Raw genomic sequence first — 19,180 nt, 5'->3', positions numbered from 1 at the left:
TGATGGTGTAATAAGAGAGGTGCCTGGCTGATCAGTCAGTAAATTTTGCCCATTGGACCTTGCAGTCAATCTCTGTTCATGTCAGCAGATGTCACTGAAGGAAATTTTAGAGATGTTGGGCACACACAGAGAAAGGGCTGCACTGTAAGGAAGAAATTGTATTTCACAAGGCAATTTAGACAGGAGGAGGCGGAGCTCTCTTGCTCTCTATTTGGCTACTTCAATATTTTAATCAGGAAACAAAATTCTAGATGAACAGCATGGCTGGAATATTTTAAAACTAACTGGCAGTCAACAACAATCCAATCAATACACTTACATCATTATAAAAAGGACTAAACTGAATGTTATGGGATGACCCTAACTCTGGGAAGAAGTTTAGTTCCGATTACTGTCTCAGCCCTATCCCACGCTGGGAAATATCCTAGAAGGCTCACTGACAACTTGAGCTCTTGTCACACATTATTTCTCAACCACAACCATCAGCTGCACTATCAGTGCTATCAACAACAGTGTGAGCCTGCACAAGTTTGTAATGAGACAGGTTCCTCAATTTTGGAATACATACACACTGGTCTTACAACAAACATAACATGTGGCCAACCACTATGTCCTTTCCCACATGACCCTACAAGCATGGGGTGGAGGTGGGGAAATATAGCAGTTACATAGCAATTAACGTATCAGATTAGATCAGCAGGCCATCTAGACCAGTACCCTGTCTCTGACAGTGGCCAATACCAGATGCTGCAGAGGAGGAGCAAGAATCTCTACAGTGGATAATTATGGGATAACCTACCAATTTAGGGGAAGTTCTTCCTATATCAAGGCAGTTATTTGATGGCTTATGCACTGAAGCATCTGGGTTCATATCCATTATACATTAGATAAAATTTAAAAATTGCTTCTGTGAATGTTCTCATTATCCTTATAAAATGTCTAAAGTCTCTTTTGAATCCTACGTGGCTCTTGGCCTCAGTGAAACCCTGTGGCAGTGAGTTTCAGAATTATGTGTTATGTAAAACTCTTTCCTTTAAATTGCCTCCCAATTTCATTTCCCTTTCCCTTTTCTCTGGTGTCATGAGACAGTGTAAACAGAGCATTACATTTACCTTCTCTGTACCATTCATTATTTTACAGAACTATCCTCTCTAAACTAAACATTCCTATTTTGTGGCACCTTATAGACTAACAGATGTTTTGGAGTACGAGCTTTCGTGGGTGAATACCCACTTCGTCGGATGACTACATGCATCCGACGAAGTGGGTATTCACCCATGAAAGCTCATGCTCCAAAACATCTGTTAGTCTGTAAGGTGCCACAGGATTCTTTGCTGCTTTTACAGATCCAGACTAACACGGCTACCCCTCTGATACATTCCTATCTTTTCAATCTATCCTCTTTTCATGCCTCTTCAAGTTTGTTTGTTACTCTTCTATCTGTGCTGTATATTTTTGAGATGGAGAGATCGGAAGTGAACACAGTGCTCAAAATGAGGGAGTACAACCCATTTCTATGATGACATCATAAAATTTTCAGTCTTAAAACAGCCAGACATTTTGCTTGCTTTTTTGATTGCTGTCACACACAGCAGGGGTTTTCACTAAATTCAGAACCCTGCAATGCACATGACTAGTTCAAACTATTCATTTCAATACACAGTACAGTTGTCCACACTAAATTTTACGTGCTATCATGCAGCCCATTCATCTAGTTCTGTTAGATCCCTTGAGTTCCTTACAGTTTTCTCTAGTCTTGACTTATCTACTGAGGAAAACTTTGTTGTTTTTCTGGTTAAAAGTTGGCATATGGAAGCAGTATATGTGTCAAAACACTACAAGTAATGGAAACTCTGTTTCTTTTACATTTCCAAGTTATCTGATGTGTGCTACTGATGTGTCGAGGAAGAAGTCTGGAGAGCATTTTAAAGCATCAGTGCTGATGAACACCCAAAACTCTGCCCTGAAAGAGGGGTCTGCTGTTCCTAGATACTTACTGCAGGATGTTATATAACAGAAAGAACTTCCAGACAAACCAAAACATTAAAAATAATGAGGAAAAATAAGTTCAAAATAAAAACAAAATCTAACTAATATGGTCAAACAGGAACATGACCAGCCTTGCGAACTTGAATTCTTTCAATGTGTTTTCTCATAAGCAAAACAAGGCCTTCAATCTAAGCTAAGAATAAGTCAAGCTGTCTTCTGGGAGTAAAGCAAACAATGGCAACTGAGCACTGATGACCTAATTTGGGTTTGCTAATGCTAAGACGTCTCTGGAACTCCCCAAAATGGAAGACAGACTTTTCATTCTTGTCACTTCAGCCGCTAAAAAGGAAAAGCTGTTGTTGATCCTGCTAGTGTTTCAGTCCATTTTAACTTGGTCAAGCCTTTCCTACTGAGCAGCTGGCCTGAGAACTGTCCAACTAATTCGACTGAACATTCTCTTACTAAATCATGGCTGAACCACAGCCATTCTTTGCCTCAGAAGCTGGATCCCATCCCAGAACAATCTTTAAAAGTTTATTTTACTGATCAAAGCAAAAAAAGAGAAACCTCGATGTTTTACTATATTTAGTGAGCTATTCAGTAAGTGAGACCTTGGCAAGAGAAATGAAATGTAAAGTGCACCCCACATTTGTAAACTTTTAGATATTTGCTATGGAATAATACCAAAGGTGTTTGAAATGCCAGTCAGAGTTCAGACTTACTAGTATTTTCTTGCTTTGTTTTAGTTAAATGAAAGAAGAACATTGTTCTTCTCTGACAATACACAGCAGAATCTCAGTACCACATGGTAGTACACAGTAAAACCACTAATCTGCACTGAAAGTACAATAAAATTCTGCTGTCATCTCGGGGCAAGGCCAGTGTGTTACGCCATGTTCCCCATGCACCAAAGGGAAAGAGAAGCATGAGATCTGCTGCCCTTTCTCCTGGCACTCTGTAATGCTGTGGAACAGTGCTATCACTTACACTTGGCTGGTGGTGCCAGGGCTCATCCCTATCGCCAGCACTCAGCAGCCTGCAAACTTTGCCAATCCATATTGACTTTCCCTTTCATTAGTGCACAGTAGTGAGGTGCTACTGTGGTGGGAAATGCATTTCAAGGGTTACCTGCCAGGTTCTCAGTCATTTCCTATATTGATACCATATATCAAGTGTCCTCATGACAAGCTATACCTTATCCAGCATACATTTAAGTAGGTTTTCAAATTACATACATTTTAACCTACCCCACTGTTGTGTGATACCATTATTTTAAACCAATGCATTTATCTTTAGCTGCTAGAAAACATCAGACCGACAAAGACACTATTCTATCAATTAAAAGTACCTTTAGAAAAAACAGAGTCAAAGAAATTCCTTAGCCTGTATTTTTCTGTCATTTTATGAACACACACCTGGGTGACAAGGTTAAATCAAGCAAAGGAAATCCCTGGCACTTATCATCCACAGGCATTACTGATAAATTGTGCAGTGAAGGAATAAAGGATTACCTTCTGTATTTTTTCATTACACTTTTCTTTTGTTACAGAATACATAAATCCATTGTGGCACAATGTAATATGTATCATCGTGCTACACCTGTGGACGTTTCATAACGACTGCCATGTCTGTGCAGTCAGGAATGATAAGTGAACCACCCGTGAATGTTAATGATAGTGATCATTCTGAGGTAACTTGGCTTTCCATCTTCCTTTACAGCCTTAGCGCTGAAGCCAAGGTGGCAAGGTTCAGGAGAGGAAAATGAAAACAAGAGAAAAGGCAAAAGCTTCAAAGCTTGGAATGTTGATTTTGGGGGGGAGAAGTGGGGGATTAATATAGTACCTTAGTCTTGGGTTCAGATTAGGTAACTAAATTAACAGTTTAAAAAAAAAAAGGAGGAAAGACTTCTGTCATCAACGTTAAGCACAAACTTTTCCAAGCACTGTCTGTGTTTCTCACTCATGTGGAAACAACTTTTGTTCTGTTCTGTTCTGAGGTGGAATCTATAGAACTTACAAGTTTTCTGCAGAAAATCACTGACATAGTTGAAAACGACTGATGATGACTAAGTGTTTTCCATCTGAACAGTGTGAAATCAAAGTATGCTAAAAATCCCAGTTGATGTACTGTCCTTAATTTAAGATGGGTAATTTTTTAGATTAAAGTGCACAATACTGTGAATCATGATGACTGTGTCAGCCCACATTTTTAGCTCTGCCTCTGAAATGGCTTGCTTTTGTGGGCCTAAAGTAAGCCTCACGAGACTTTGGGGTGCATTTGGGTTTGATTGCTGTACTGTGATCATACTTTAAGTTAACCTATATATATTTGCATTTTATATACGTGATAAAATACATTTTGTAAGTTATACGTACACGTATGAAAACAGAGGATAGGACTATTGTAGGGAAGCTTCCATAACCTCTGAATTGCATTCATAAGTGCACCACAAGGAAGAGGTCATATGATTTGATTGTTTCCAATCTGAATCTCTCAGGTATATAGCTAGTGTAACTTGGGGAGGGGGGTGGGGGGGAGATGATAATGATCAAAGCAATTTGAACAAAACAGGAAAATAAAGCATGCTCCAGGCTAGAGGCCTTGTATGCCAAATTTCAACTAGGAGCCAAATGGCAGCAGAATCACCAACTACCGAACAATGCCATTAGTCACAGTGTGTCAAGCTGTGACATAAAATTTTCAGGAAGAAGAAAATCCTAATGGGTAGTATCAGAATTACTTTAAATAACTTTGGCTCATTTGAAATAAGTCTTTCAGGTATTACTTCATCAGCTAACAAGGTTCACATTTACATGAATGCAGTGTTTTGTTTGACTCAACCTGAAACTCAAATTGACATCAAAGCTGATTGTTTGAGAATGCAGTGTTTGACACTGGACAAAGTACTCCTTTCCATAACAGACATTTTCCAAAAACATAACTCGCTAGACTAATGGGCAGTTAGAAGCCACTTCTCCTTGTGTAACTTTGCCAGAGTCCTTGGAACTTGCCAAATTCGGTCATGCCTGCTTAGCTTGCTCAACTGATTGTGCCAGAAAAGAAAATAAGACACAGATGTATTTGAGCTCTTTGAGATGCCAGTAAGAGAGACAGCTAATGGCTTCATTTCGACCCTCCCCTACCAGCTGGGCACGGGTGGGGGCATAATGAGGTCCCTCTCCCTAATCAAACTCAATTATTTATTACTCTATATAACCACAAAGACATTTACATTCAGCTAAGAACATAAAACACACCATGGACTACTTCCAACTATTGCCACTGGGTATTTATAGCAAACTCAAGTGGCTAAGAGTTTGCCTTGGCAAGGAGTTTAAGTGTATAAAGTTCTGCAAACTGTTTCTGCTCAAATATGTCCTGCTGAAATGGGGTCCCAGGCGAGGGTCCATAACTGTCAGTTCAGTGAACTGCATAACATCTGATAATGTATTCAACATAAAACATGGGCAAGATCTTGAAATCAAATGCCACGTTTCATCATGAAGCTTCTCAGAAGCATCAAGTTTTTTCACCAGTGATACAGTATTAATAAACATTACAAGTCACTAGACTGACAGAGTAGCAACTGAGAATACTTTAAGGTGAGAAGAGAGAGAAAACAAAAAAGAATACAATTATATGCATTAGTACAACAACAGTAAAGGAAAAGATGATGTAGAATCTATTTTTATGATAGTTAAAGGGATTTAGTTTAATCTTTGCAGTTTTTGTTTACAGAAATATTTCTCAACTATAGTCATCACATTTTGATCATCTTTTCCATCTTAAATTAGATTTCTCTAGGGTAATTTATCAACCCAAATCCTTGTCCAACTGAACAACACACAGACATTTGCTTATTGGAAAAGTTGTTAGCAAAGACTGATAGCAATTACTGATTTTGTTTGTTTTATTTCCTGTTAGTCCAGAAGCCACTGTCTCTATTAAAGTTAGCTTTCTGTGTAAAACAAGTTCCTAAACCATCAGGAAAACGAACAGTTAACTGGCAGGTTCTGCTAACATGGAAGAATTGGACAACTATGGATGGTTTTGATTTAATAAAAAGGTCCCTTTACTGGCCAGCCATATATATTCAATAACTTTCCCAGTCTTTACAACTCTTCTACTGTAAAATAAATGAACTGAAAACCTTTTGTAATGGTCAGAAAAGCATTTTTTTTTAATTTATAGGTCGATCCCAAATCCAAATACTGGGTACAGATTTCTAGAGAGTGCAGGTTTAAAAACAAAAACAAACAAAAAATAACAACAATCCATAGGAAGCTGGCAATATCTACATTTCTAGAGTTTTCTGGTTCAATGAAGACCCAGTGCTAGGACGCATTAGAGTATCCCCTAACTGCTACTGCTTTGAGTTGATGGGTTTCATTATACCATATAAAATTTGGAGCAGTTGGTCCACCTTGCTTAATTGGTCTACCTAATATCCTAGGAAAAACATTACATTTGACTGTGGCTAGTTTCCCTGAGCAAGCAGTATCTATCAGTATTTATTATTGATCTGATTGTGTCCCCGAGATCTGTGCACTAACCTTCACCCCTTCTCCCTTCTGGGGCAGCATGGGGATAAAAGTCAGTTGCTGCACAGCACTTTCCCCTACTCCCAGGACTCTGTGGGATTCAAAAGCTATGCAGGCAAGTGGCCTGGGTTAGCAAGTTCATACTGAGTTAAGATGGGGAGGATGCTCATGGTCCTCCAACCTACCACCTTTCCTGCAGAGCCTGCTCAGTCGTAGGAATTTTCCTGAAGAGGGGTCCGTAGGGCAGCCATGGTTAGAGGGCATGCCTACTAGCAGGAGTGGGGATGCAAGGGGCACAGAGTTACTGTGGAGACAGAGGCATCTAGGGACCCTGCAGCTTGGGGCAGGCCCCAACATTCATTTTGCAGGTGGGGAAGGGTGTCAACTACATCCCCATTAGAAAGATGAGGGAGCAGGAAGTGGGCAAAAAAATAAAAATCACAAATACAAAAAATATACATTTTTTTTAAATTTACTCATTGCTAGTTATTTACTTTCTTCCCATTTTATAGTCTTCAATTACTAGCAGATTTTTTTGTATGTGTTTCTTTAATTTCCAAATTGTTAGTAAAATCTGATATTCTATATAGATTTAGTCTACTAATAAGTTTCACATTTAAAATGCTCATCTGTGCTGAAAGAGACAAGCCCAGAGCTCTCAATAACATCCCTACTGTGAGAACAAAAAAACCTCAAACAGAGCTGATAAATGAATAGCCTGTGTATATTTGCACCCCTGCCTCCCCAACCCCCCAGTACCTTCCAATACACTGAAGTTCCACAAGTCATTTGAAACCATTTGACTAGCCTATACTCCTTCCTCAGAGATTGGAGTTCTAAGCCAGTGGACTATGAGGCCTTAAATAACAAATGCTTTTAAAAAACTCACCGTCAGGTGCCTAAATATGGATTTAGGAGCCTACCTTTAGGTGTTTATTTTTGAAAATTTTGGCCTGTGGGTTTAAAAGACTTCTCAATAACTTTGTTAATATGCTGAAAGCTTAGATAACATTTCATTGTTAAACACCAACGCAATTTTGTTTTGGAATGATGATGACTTTTTTGCCACTAAGATACATTTTAATAAAAATTAAATTTTAGTCCTTGATCCTGAAAACACTTAAGTACATGAGTAGTCCCATTGAAATAAAGTTACATTCCTGCTTAAGTATTTGCAGCAGATCAGGATTTTAATTGTCAGTGTTTTGTTTTTTGCCTGTAGCAGTTTTGTAAAATTCAAATAAGATACCTTGCCTGTAGTTGCATTTGAAAAACAATAATTTAATTAGAAATTTTAATCTAAAGTTGCAATAGTATATAATTTCAAATTAGTTTTACAAAGTCTCAACATGATTGAAATTACTTAAAAAAAACAAGTGATTTAAATTAAAGTTTAATTTATTCAGCCATTGATTTAAATCGCCTTGATTTAAAATCACTCTACCATGCTGGGGAGGAACTCCACGAGGGGCTCCTCTGGAATAGTACCTCCCCCTTAGCACTCTTCTGTGGGTTTTACTGCGGGATGATCCAGCCCATTATTATTGGTTATGTACAGGCAACATTCTTATTAAATGAGCAGTTACAAATCTGATGTGGTTTAAACATGACTAGTTTTTTATTGAACTTTAAAGACATCAGCAAATTTAATGAATTTTAGATTTTAAAACCTGTGCTTACTATATATTTCTGCTGGTACAAAGCTTATTCTGGCTCCATTTCAAGAGACAGATATTGTAGAGTGCAAAGGCACATATTTGATTTATCTGACCTTTTAAATCTTAAAGCAGGCAATGAGTGACTTCCATCTTTTATTTCTTATTTCTGTCATTTTAAACAGACAGAACTGTTGTTCTCTCCAGATAATTTCCTTTTTGGCAATGGTTACTAAGTGAGATTTAAAAATTCTAAATTATGCAGACTGTATATGTTCCATTTCTATGGACAATGACAATCTGGACAATGAAAATGGTTGCAATTACTACAGAATGAAAAGAAATAACAGTTGCTTCTCTAAGACTCAAGTAAATGAGCAGTCCACTAATTTACACCCACACCAGCTCTGGCTTTTCTTTCACTGTACCCTCACACTTCAGGTGCTGGAATACTACAGTACTTCAAAGCAGAGCACATTTAACAGCTGAGATTTTTGAAAGTTCACTTAAAACTTTATTTGTTCAAAGGAACACTATCAACTTCAAAAGTCACATCTGAAGCTGAAAAGTTTGTTCCTACTTTTGTAACAAGTGACCCCACCTCCCCCAACATTAGAGCAAAATAATTTGTTAACGTTTTTCATTTTATTCCTTTAGGCATTTGACTACACTATGTACAGTTAATATCACTGTTCTGTTGATTAGCCAGTTGCACTTCCTGTAGGGAGGTACAGTGATACGACTTCCATACAATCACATTGACAGGAGCTAACAAATATACCCTCCCCACAACTTGCAAGACAGTGTTTAATCAGTAGCAGCAGAGCGGAAATCGAAGAGGTAGCATGCATGTGCACCCACAGAGAGGAAGGGAGGAATATTTAAAACATATTCTGTATTGTTGCTCTTGAGCCTCCTGAAAAGACCCTTCTCAACATCAGCAATGGAGCCAAAAAAAGGTCTGAAATTTTTAAACTATGTTCTGAAGGAAAAAAAAAAATTCAGGACATGCTATTTAAAGGATGCTTTGTCAGAAAATCAAATCAAATATTTAAGATGACATATCCTTTCAAATGTACTCCAGCGCTGTATGCGAGTGTGTGGAAATTGAAACAAAGAGGAAATGAAGTAATCTTTCACATCTTATTACAAGGTCCATTTTTGTTTTGGCCTATTTCTTGTTTTGCACAGCTCCAAGTCACACAAATGAGCCAAGCAAAGGAATTCTCTTTCTTGTGGACTTAGCAGAACTCTTAGCCTCCAGTGAGTGGAAGGCTGCGACACACTGGATATTTTATGTGAAAGTTGGAGCCTCTGCCTCACAGGTGAGAGACCTGGCCCACAGCTCTGGAGTGGAGAATCTCCCTATCACTTTAGAAGAATAAACTTGCCTTCTTTCCTAAAAGACCTCTTTCATTCTTTCCATGGCTACTGCCCTGAACCAGTCAGTAAGGCTATAAACCTTCTCTCTTTCAAATCCCTCCCAGACCTCTGCTGCAATGCCTACAAGAAATCAGCCAACCACTGAAGATTAGGTCAAGAGTACAATTTAAAAAACAATGATACTTATGTGACTCAGAACCATCAAGCATGCATGGTTAGACTGTGTATTCATGTGACCTTATTACTGTTACCCTCTTTCTACCTCCCCTGGTTCCTCCCTGTTTGGCACCCTCACTTGCCATGCCTTGCCTTGTATTAGATGGCAAACTCTGTGAGCCAGGGACCATTCCTTCCTATACGTTTGTACAGTGCCCAGTGTGATAAGCACTTGTCCTGAGTGGGATCTCTATGTACTATTGCACTACAAATTACTCTGGATTATTTTGTCCCTCCTCTTGGCCTTTTAGGGACCACATTTACCTTTCAGAATGCTTTTATTTTATTAAATTCACTTTGGCATTCGGAAGAGGACAAGGAACCAAGAAAATCCTCTGCTCTCCTCCGTTCTATCCTACTATACAATATGATTAACACTTAGATGTCTCCCTTACAGGCAGCTGTGGAATCACTACAGCTTCTCAATGATATGGCTAACATACTACTCTGCTGTAGTAATTGGATACAGTTAACAAACAAGGTTGGACTATGAGCCCAGGGGAGCCCACCTCTCCCACCAAAGCAAAGTACCAGGGAGGGCAAAATGAGCTGTCTCTCAATGGACATCACAGCTGCCTGCAGCCTAATGAAACAGTATGGGCAGAATGAGTGACTTTGGCTCCACTGGAGGAGTGAATATTAGGTTAATGCACGGGATTTCTGAGAAAGCTCTTTGGGGTAGGGATCTTCATACCTGTCAGCAAGACAGAGAGCACATAGTTGGGATTATGCCAAAAAGTAATCATAAATATATAATACATCTTATCTGCATTTGGGATAATACGTAACTGGAACCACCTCTATGGTTGTGAATATGGGCCAAATGCCAATATTTTACTGAATAAAGCACTTCCAATATTAGGGAAAAATATTTTATCACTTTCTTTTCGAAGGACCCAAACATTTGCAAATCAATTTTTTTCTAGTTTATTCATGGTTTATGATAATAATTGATGCTGTAATGACTGACCTGCATTTTACACCAAACATACAGTAGCTACGATGCACAGTACTGAACAATGTTACATTATTTCTTTCCATGTATAACAGAGCTGGAAATAATTGTCTCATTTAGGTGCTAGGCCAAAGTTGATGTGCCTCCAGAAGTTTGATTCTCTTACAACTACTACTGTATGCATGAGAGTGTATTATTTAATTTACAATTCAAAACTTATTACATTTTCAGTTATAAAATAAATTATTTTTCACAAAGGAGGGTGTGCACAGACTGAACTGAATATTATAAACTCAAAAATGTGAAAATCCCCCAAATATTTATTAGTAACAGAGGCACAAAAGAGTCCAACACCTTGTATGTGAATCATAGTGAGTGGCTTCTTTTTCTCTGCAATTTTAGAACTAGACAGCTATTGTCTTTTGGATTTTAGCCATTATGAGAAAAGGTAAAACTGAAGGCCTGAACTGCATTTCCTTTTCGCATGACCTGTACAGGATTGTGTATTCTACTTATGAAGACTCTCAAATACACCTGAAACCTGAGTTTTGCAAAATTCAAATGCTTAAGAGCAGAGCAGAGCAGAAAAAAGAAAAAATGTGTTTGCTAGACTCTATGCTCAGATGTTATGATAATTTAGAAAGCTGGTGTCAATACTCACATTCGAACAAAGAGTGACTGTTTAGCTGCCAGCCCTGGAGAAGAGTACTTTTCAACCAACGCCAGAGTGCTGAAGCCAAATTTATGAATGGGTTCGTTGGAATCCAAAGGTGGAAAGTCGGTGTCAACCTCACCATCGTCCTCAGCAATATGGAGACAGTAGGCATTGACATTGTCACTGAAACAAACAAAGAGCAAGTTTATTTCAGAGGGGAAGCTACATAGCCAACTAAATTCTATGGTCCAGTGTGAATTGCTGAATGCTGTTTAGAATAAGCCAGCAAGCTTCTATGGTATAGAAATCAAAACACTTTAAATATCACTGATTTGCAATATTTATACACAGCATCAAGCCTTAAACCCTTTAGTTAGCATAATCATGTGATATAGCAGTAATAAGAAAACATTCAAATAAGGCAGAACAGCCTCACATTAACTCATTTGTATGCAAAATAATGATAGACAGAACAGCAATTAAAATATTCCTGAATCTGTATATTTGGTGACAGTTACATTTTTAGAATGAAATCTGAATGAGCAATGTCTATGTTCTTCTGTTTTAGATCTAGTAACTGTGAAAAAAGCTCTTGCCTATAAAAATACACTCAAATGGTGCAGTATGGACACACATGTAAACAGTGCAACAAAAATATGTCAAGGAAATAGTTACATAAGTCAAGGATTTGTGTTCAATGTAAACTATTATTATGGTGGAAAGCAAACTACACAAAAACACCTTTTAAGTCCTATACAGCCCAATCAATCAACGCAGTTAACATTATTATGCATTAATACCTGAAATAAATATACACAAGTTTCTCAGGCACATGCTGGGGGGAGGGCGTGGGGAGGCGGGAAGACAGCGCTAAACCAGTTTCTTTACACACGCTAGAATCACAGAGCTCTAGCTTTATATACACAAAATATCATAATGTTGGCTCATTATCATCACATTTATAATATTAAAGTGTAAACACTAAATAACACTTCTATTGTTCAGCTCTGATTTTTATTTTTTTTAATGTAAGTCTGCCAGTATCCAGTCCTGTTCTAGAGGCATGAAGTACAGCCTCAGTGTTCAGATAGGGGTATGTTTCTAAAATCTGCCGTTTAAATTTGGAGTTTTAATTGCATGATTGATGCTTAAATTAATTAATTGCAAAGTGTATGCTAATTGTTTAATTGGTCGCTTGATCTATATAGATCATTTTTTGAATTAAATGAGTTGATTTACAAAGTTTATTGATTGGATGTGACAATGAATTATTTCACTGACTACTTGATTTGCAATTTTCTCAATTAATTCACAAACCTTTGGTTGCAACTGTGCTTCTTGAGAGCGCTTACTCCAGGTGATCTATACGCATACTGTCATGTCTAAGATATTTATTATATAAAATAGGTAATAATGACACATTAATATTAATGTAAACTGTAGATTTGCTAAATGGATGGCTAACAAGAAAGTAATCAGCAATGTTTGTCACTATAAATTTTGTAAATTCTGTAATGTTGTAAAAGAAATTTTTATGAGCTTCTCAATTGTTATGAAGAATTGACACATCGTTGTAGAACTAATTTTAAACTTCAAGAACACAGCAGCAAACTTTAGAAAAACTGATCAAGGGTAGGACTGGCAACAGAATCTAGAAATTTACAGGACTATCAATTTAGACAGAAAAGATGCACTTCAGTTTGTATTTCTATTAACACGCTACAGTGTAGTTCTGCACACTCACTGTATTTAAAAATAAAGCTAATAAAAAAATCAGCCCCTCCCCATCCCTCACTCCATGACACATATCAGTGTGAAGGCCCACCTGGCACTCATCTTTGTACTATACTGTTCTGAGCCATTCCTGTCTCTGCCCTTAGACTGCTAGCCCTTCTGAGGCAGGAACTATTTGTTTGGCACAACATTAAAATGTCTGTTTTGTACTTGCCACATGTGCATAAGTCCCATTAAAGCTAGGGGGAGATACAAGCATGCATCAGAACACCACACTCAGTATGGTCTGAGAGAGATCCCAATGTGCCAAAACCAATTATCAACGCGGAAATGCTGTCCTCAATCCATACGTGTCCTCCTCTACTGCAAGTACATGACGTCTGTCACGTGCCATAAACTGATCATGCTTCAGATGCCCCAAATAGCAAACAAAGATTTTTGAGGAATAATATAGGTTCAGACACAACTCTGAAATCATCTTATTTTTATAAGCTAAGTCAGAATTTCATTAGTTGTACACATTTGCATTTGTTTTAAAAAAGGAAATCTCTTATTGTCAACGAAAAAGGATAAGCAAAATATAAATGACAAATTACAGTATAGAGCTGGAGATCACTTTGGAGCAAATATTTTATCATATACATATTAAGTTGCAGAAAAATTTAGTCTACTGTAACACGTGTATATCCACTTGCTATTGCTTCAGAGCTAATGTGTGTGTTCCTCATGAGCTGGTATTAACACAAGATATTAGCATAAAATAGATTAGGTTCTAAAAATTACTAGTGAAGCTGTTTATTATATTTAGTAAGTACACTACTGTGTGTAACCTACAGAAAAAACAAGTCTAGTTGGTGCAAATTTTACACATTTGTAATCCAGCATGTAAATTCATGTACACTGGGATAAGATTAAATCCCAAATTTCAGCTAAATGTATCTGAAAATGTTGAAGGTCCTGAAAATCTGAATTTATTGTAGACAGAATGAAGAATTTAACTGCAGTGAGTACCAAAATTATAGGTTTTTAAAAATTTAAAATAAATACATCTGTGGTTCTGAAATGTTTTGTACCTGTTTTTATTTCCACATGCTTTTTGAAGGCAGAATCAGCAGAGCACATCCATCAATGGTTAGCAACAGAACGGTCCAGTGGGTTATGATTCTGAAGTTCATATATAAGAGGCCAGGGACAGGGTTGCTAACAATGTCAAGGCTTTCTCATATCAAGAGACACTGAACAGAGACAAAACTACCAAATGGCAGGCCAAACTGGATACAGAACATCCTCAAATCTGTCAACTATAGCTCACTTATTGTGGATTATTAGATCAACATTTTAGGATAAAGAAATTGACAACAAGATATTGCTCTCCTGAAGGTGGGGGGCTGAACTTTCACAATGAATAGCTCCTCATTGTTCTACTCTAGTTTGATTAGCAGGTATGCCTATTTTCTGTATTTTTATACCAGATTACAAGTTGGTATAACCTGCACAACTTTTAATGCTTTCCTCAAATTGATCCTCACTCTCTTCCCTTATCTGTAAAATGACTAGCTCCACAGCAAACAAAATGAAAGGGAGAATATCCATGCTGAAAAATATGGTTTCATTGTTTCCTCACTGGTCCGTCTGTAACTACTGGCTGCCTCTTGTTTTAGATTATAAACTCACAGGGGCAGAAACTGTCATTTTGTCTGTTTTGTTTGTTTTGTTTTGTTCTGTGCACAATGGGGTCTTGGTCCATGACTAGAGCTCATAAGTGCTACGATAATATCAGTGATAATAAAATAAAATAAATAAATAAATAATATCATCTACAAAACCTTAGTTATATGCATTCTCTTACTTAGAGACGAAATCTATAAAGTAACAGAGTTAAACTGACCCTTGCCAATTGACAGGCATTGAGCTGCTCTGACAAAATGAATCAAAGAAACATGAGAACAAAGAAAAATACTTACAAATCATATTGAAATTTTGAGACTTTGCCCTTTCCCTGAACCCCCAAGTCCAGGTTCTTATCTGCTACATGGGGAGAGGGTTCCAATACCCCCAGCTTTCCCACTAACTCCTCTCCCTGTAGTGGGATCTGGGGGTATTTGACAGCATTCCTAGCCAAGCTCATTCCTAGTCAGCAGTTACACCCCCAAGACAGACACTGACATTCACCTCCTCCCATTGGTCCATGAGAGTAAAAGTCTGTTGACTTCCACGACACAAGCCTTTTTCTGATGACACTGGTATTTTATTTTATGGGATACTTTTTACTTGTTGACACTGGTCAATATGACGTGTAACGTGTTCTTAAAAAGTACACATGTTGAGACTTTGATACTGGTTGCATCTCACATATTTAAAATATAGTAATGATACACAACAATCACATTCTTGTTCAACAAATATTTTAACAAACAGAAAATGGTGATTAACACTGGCAAGTGAAATGGCAGTGTCTGCCATTATTTCTACATTTCTTCACCAGTGTCAGAACACTGAAACATTTAATACATCAAAGACCTGAATATCACATCTGTTCATTCAAAAGAGCTGGGAGGAACAACAGAGCCAAATCAACAATTGCCATGAAGCTCAATCTGAGAGAAGGTCCACCTCCTTATGCTGCTCTATCTATACAATAAAGAAGACAGCTAATAATCAGGGATCCAAAATTAAAGCATCTGAATGTAAATCCAAGTAACCTCTCTCTCTCTCTCATCCCCTCAGCCACCAGAAAGCCCAAAGAGTTCTCAACCTATCGCTGAACAAATACAGACGACTCATGAATACAAATCCATTCCTGAAAAATGGTAACAAGGGCAAAATTTCCAAGAAATATGCCATGACCAAGGTACAGACTCAGAAGTTTGACTCACTAACAAATAAAAACATCTACTATACTCTGCTATACTACTTTTGTACCAGAGGTGGTTCTGATATATTATGTTGTTATTCATCCTTTGTTATGCAGCAAATACTGGGCAAGTATTTTTCCAGACTTTACAGTATCATTTTAAAATGAAAGATGTCCAGATTAAAAGATATGAAGTATCTATTTCACAGAACTTGTATGTCCTACCATTAAAACATTGCTTTACCCAAAAAAAGAAAAAGAAAAAAAAAGAGGAAATATTCTAAGACAGCTCACAATCTATTTTTCAGCCTAACAAATTTAGGGGCAGCCTCCCCTTCCCTTCATGTCTCCCACCCCAAGCAAAGGGATATGCAAGGATTATAGCAAATACTGAAAAATTTATTGATGGAGTGAAGCTGTAAACAATTTCTATTTGCTGATCTTGTATTGCACAGGTGACTCAGGCCAAGTTCTGGTAGGAAGTATAAGGGTCTAATGCATGATATAGTGGTTTCTCAATTAAAGAATAAAGCATTATTCACAGTTTCAAATAAAATTGAATTTTTATGACTACTTTTGCATTTTTGCCAATATATTCATCTTCATTTTAGTGGTGTCTTTAAACACTTACACAGAAGGATGGGGGCAGGGAGGATACCTTAGATCTTAACTGAATTTAACTCCATAGTTGTCAATTCTTTATAAACACTGAAAAAGTGATATATTCACACACACATTGGTATAGTTTGTCTATTCAGTAGTAAGGACTACATTAAAAGAACATTACATTTGTAAAGTGACACATTCAAAAGTTCAGATTACATGCACAAGCTTAACTCTTATCTCTTGTGCTTACGGATGCAGCCTGTATATGGCAGCGTACTCAATCTCAAGCAGAACACTGGAATAGCATTCCAAGACACTCAGCACCCATTTGAGTTATGCCATCCTCTTACTCTCTATAGGCAGAGTCAGGCAGGGAGAAGGGAAAGAGATTCAGATATTGACCAGCTCTTGCCACCACTTTCAAAATCAGAACGTTTACAGATCATTTCTAGATTTTATTGGATGCACCTCTGTTTGATCCTTGGTCATTAAGAAGTGGTTTCAAAACTAAGTCAGACATAAAAATGAAACATCTATCAATGATGCTGACAGCCGTGCAATTTATCTTAATATTACACAGAGTGTTTTAAAATTATGATTCATTTGCACATCCCTAGATTCATGTGTTTATCATTATCCAGTAGCCAGCAGTTTAATTGAAAGAGAAATAGATATAGATGTGTGTGTATTGCTCACAAAGAAATATTGATAACTGTGTAGGTGGTTCCTGTAAGACTTATTTATAAAAATATTGACATAGAAATCCATTTCATTATGCAAAAACGGTTGTAGAGGAGAAAACCAGAGATCAAGTAGTAGTAAAGAAAGAACAGTACTTTAGTTTGGGTTCCCGTCCTTCACTCGTGTATTGCCAGCATATTAGTCCAATCAGGTCATGCACCTTGGCATTTGCTATCGTCACAACTGTCATTGGCAGCAGTTTGTCTTGGCTTGTGTGCAATGGGAGGTAGACATCAATTTTTTTGGTTGCAGTTGTACCAACATGACCCTGTTGAAAAAACATTTAATTAAAATACATAAGTGACACAGTAAAATAGAGACAAAACAAAAGCTTGTGTAGGTTAGATTCTTGTGTATGCAAATTGGTTGAAACTGTATTAAAGAATAGGATTATTAGACACACAGATGAACACAATATGTTGGCTTTTGTAAAGGGAAATCATGCCTCACCAATCTACCAGAATTCCTTGAGAGGGTCAACAAACACATAGACAAGGGTGGTCCAGGGGATATAGTGTGTCTGGACTTTCAGAAAGCCTTTGACAAAGTTCCTCACCAAAGACTCTTAAGCTAAGTAAAAGCAGCAAAGAGTCCTGTGGCACCTTATAGGCTAACAGATGTACTGGAGCATGAGCTTTCATGTTATTCAATGTTGATAAATGCAAAGTAATGCACACTGGAAAACAATCTCCACTATACATACAAAATAATGGGGTCTAAATTACCCCTCAAGAAAGATCTTGGAGTCATTGTGGACCGTTTTCTGAAAATATCTGCTCAATGTGCAGTGGCAATCAAAAAAGCGAACAATGTTAGGAAACTTTAGAAAAGGGATAGATAATAAAACAGAACAAAATAGCAAATGAAATTTAATGTGGATAAATGTAAAGTAATGCACATTGGAAAAAATAACACCAACTACACATACAATATGATGGGGTCTAATTTAGCTATTATGAGTCAGGAAAAAGATCTTGGAGTCATCGTGGATAGTTCTCTGAAGATGTCCAAGCAGTGCGCAGAGGTGGTCAAAAAAGCAAACAGGATGTTAGGAATCATTAAAAAGGGGATAGAGAATAAGACTGAGAATATATTATTGCCCTTATATAAATCCATGGTATGCCCACATCTCGAATACTGTGTACAAATGTGGTCTCCTCACCTCAAAAAAGATATTCTAGCACTAGAAAAGGTTCAGAAAAGGGCAACTAAAATGATTAGGGGTTTGGAGAAGGTCCCATAGGAGGAAAGATTAAAGAGGCTAGGCCTCTTCAGCTTGGAGAAGAGGAACTAAGGGGGGATATGAGGTATATAAAATCATGAGTGATGTGGAGAAAGTGGATAAGGAAAAGTTATTTACTTATTCCCATAATACAAGAACTAGGGGTCACCAAATGAAATTAATAGGTAGCAGGTTTAAAACAAATAAAAGGAAGTTCTTCTTCACACAGGGCACAGTCAACTTGTGGAACTCCTTACCTGAGGAGGTTGTGAAGGCTAGGACTATAACAATGTTTAAAAGGGAACTGGATAAATTCATGGTGGCTAAGTCCATAAATGGCTATTAGCCAGGAAGGGTAAAGAATGGTGTCTCTAGCCTCTGTTCATCAGAGGATGGAGATGGATGGCAGGAGAGAGATCACTTGACCATTGCCTGTTAGGTTCACTCCCTCTGGGGCACCTGGCATTGGCCACTGTCGGTAGACAGATACTGGGCTAGATGGACCTTTGGTCTGACCCGGTACGGCCGTTCTTATGTTCTTAGAAAATATCATAATGTCACTATATAAATTGATAGTACGCCCACACCTTGAATACTGCATGCAGTTCTGATTGCCCCATCTCAAAAAA

The 19,180-nt window shown here is 37.6% G+C and overlaps 1 protein-coding gene across 6 annotated transcripts in view; it reads right to left on the bottom strand.

Moving 5' to 3' along the window:
* The window catches only part of MAPKAP1 (MAPK associated protein 1), a 172,460-nt gene that overhangs the window by 73,285 nt on the left and 79,995 nt on the right, over positions 1 to 19,180 (bottom strand). For all 6 annotated transcript variants that reach the window (XM_050927008.1, XM_050927010.1, XM_050927009.1 and 3 more), the window contains 2 exons: positions 17,425 to 17,597; positions 11,401 to 11,577 (listed from right to left, as the gene is read on the bottom strand). In XM_050927008.1, the coding sequence (XP_050782965.1) occupies positions 11,401 to 11,577; positions 17,425 to 17,597 (350 nt within the window). The remainder of the gene's footprint in view (positions 1 to 11,400; positions 11,578 to 17,424; positions 17,598 to 19,180) is intronic.

This window comes from Gopherus flavomarginatus, chromosome 17, assembly GCF_025201925.1.
Source record: "Gopherus flavomarginatus isolate rGopFla2 chromosome 17, rGopFla2.mat.asm, whole genome shotgun sequence".
In the NCBI taxonomy this organism is placed as follows: domain Eukaryota; kingdom Metazoa; phylum Chordata; order Testudines; family Testudinidae; genus Gopherus; species Gopherus flavomarginatus.
Note: the sequence above shows the minus strand (reverse complement) of the source record. Positions and strands in the feature narration are given on the sequence as shown.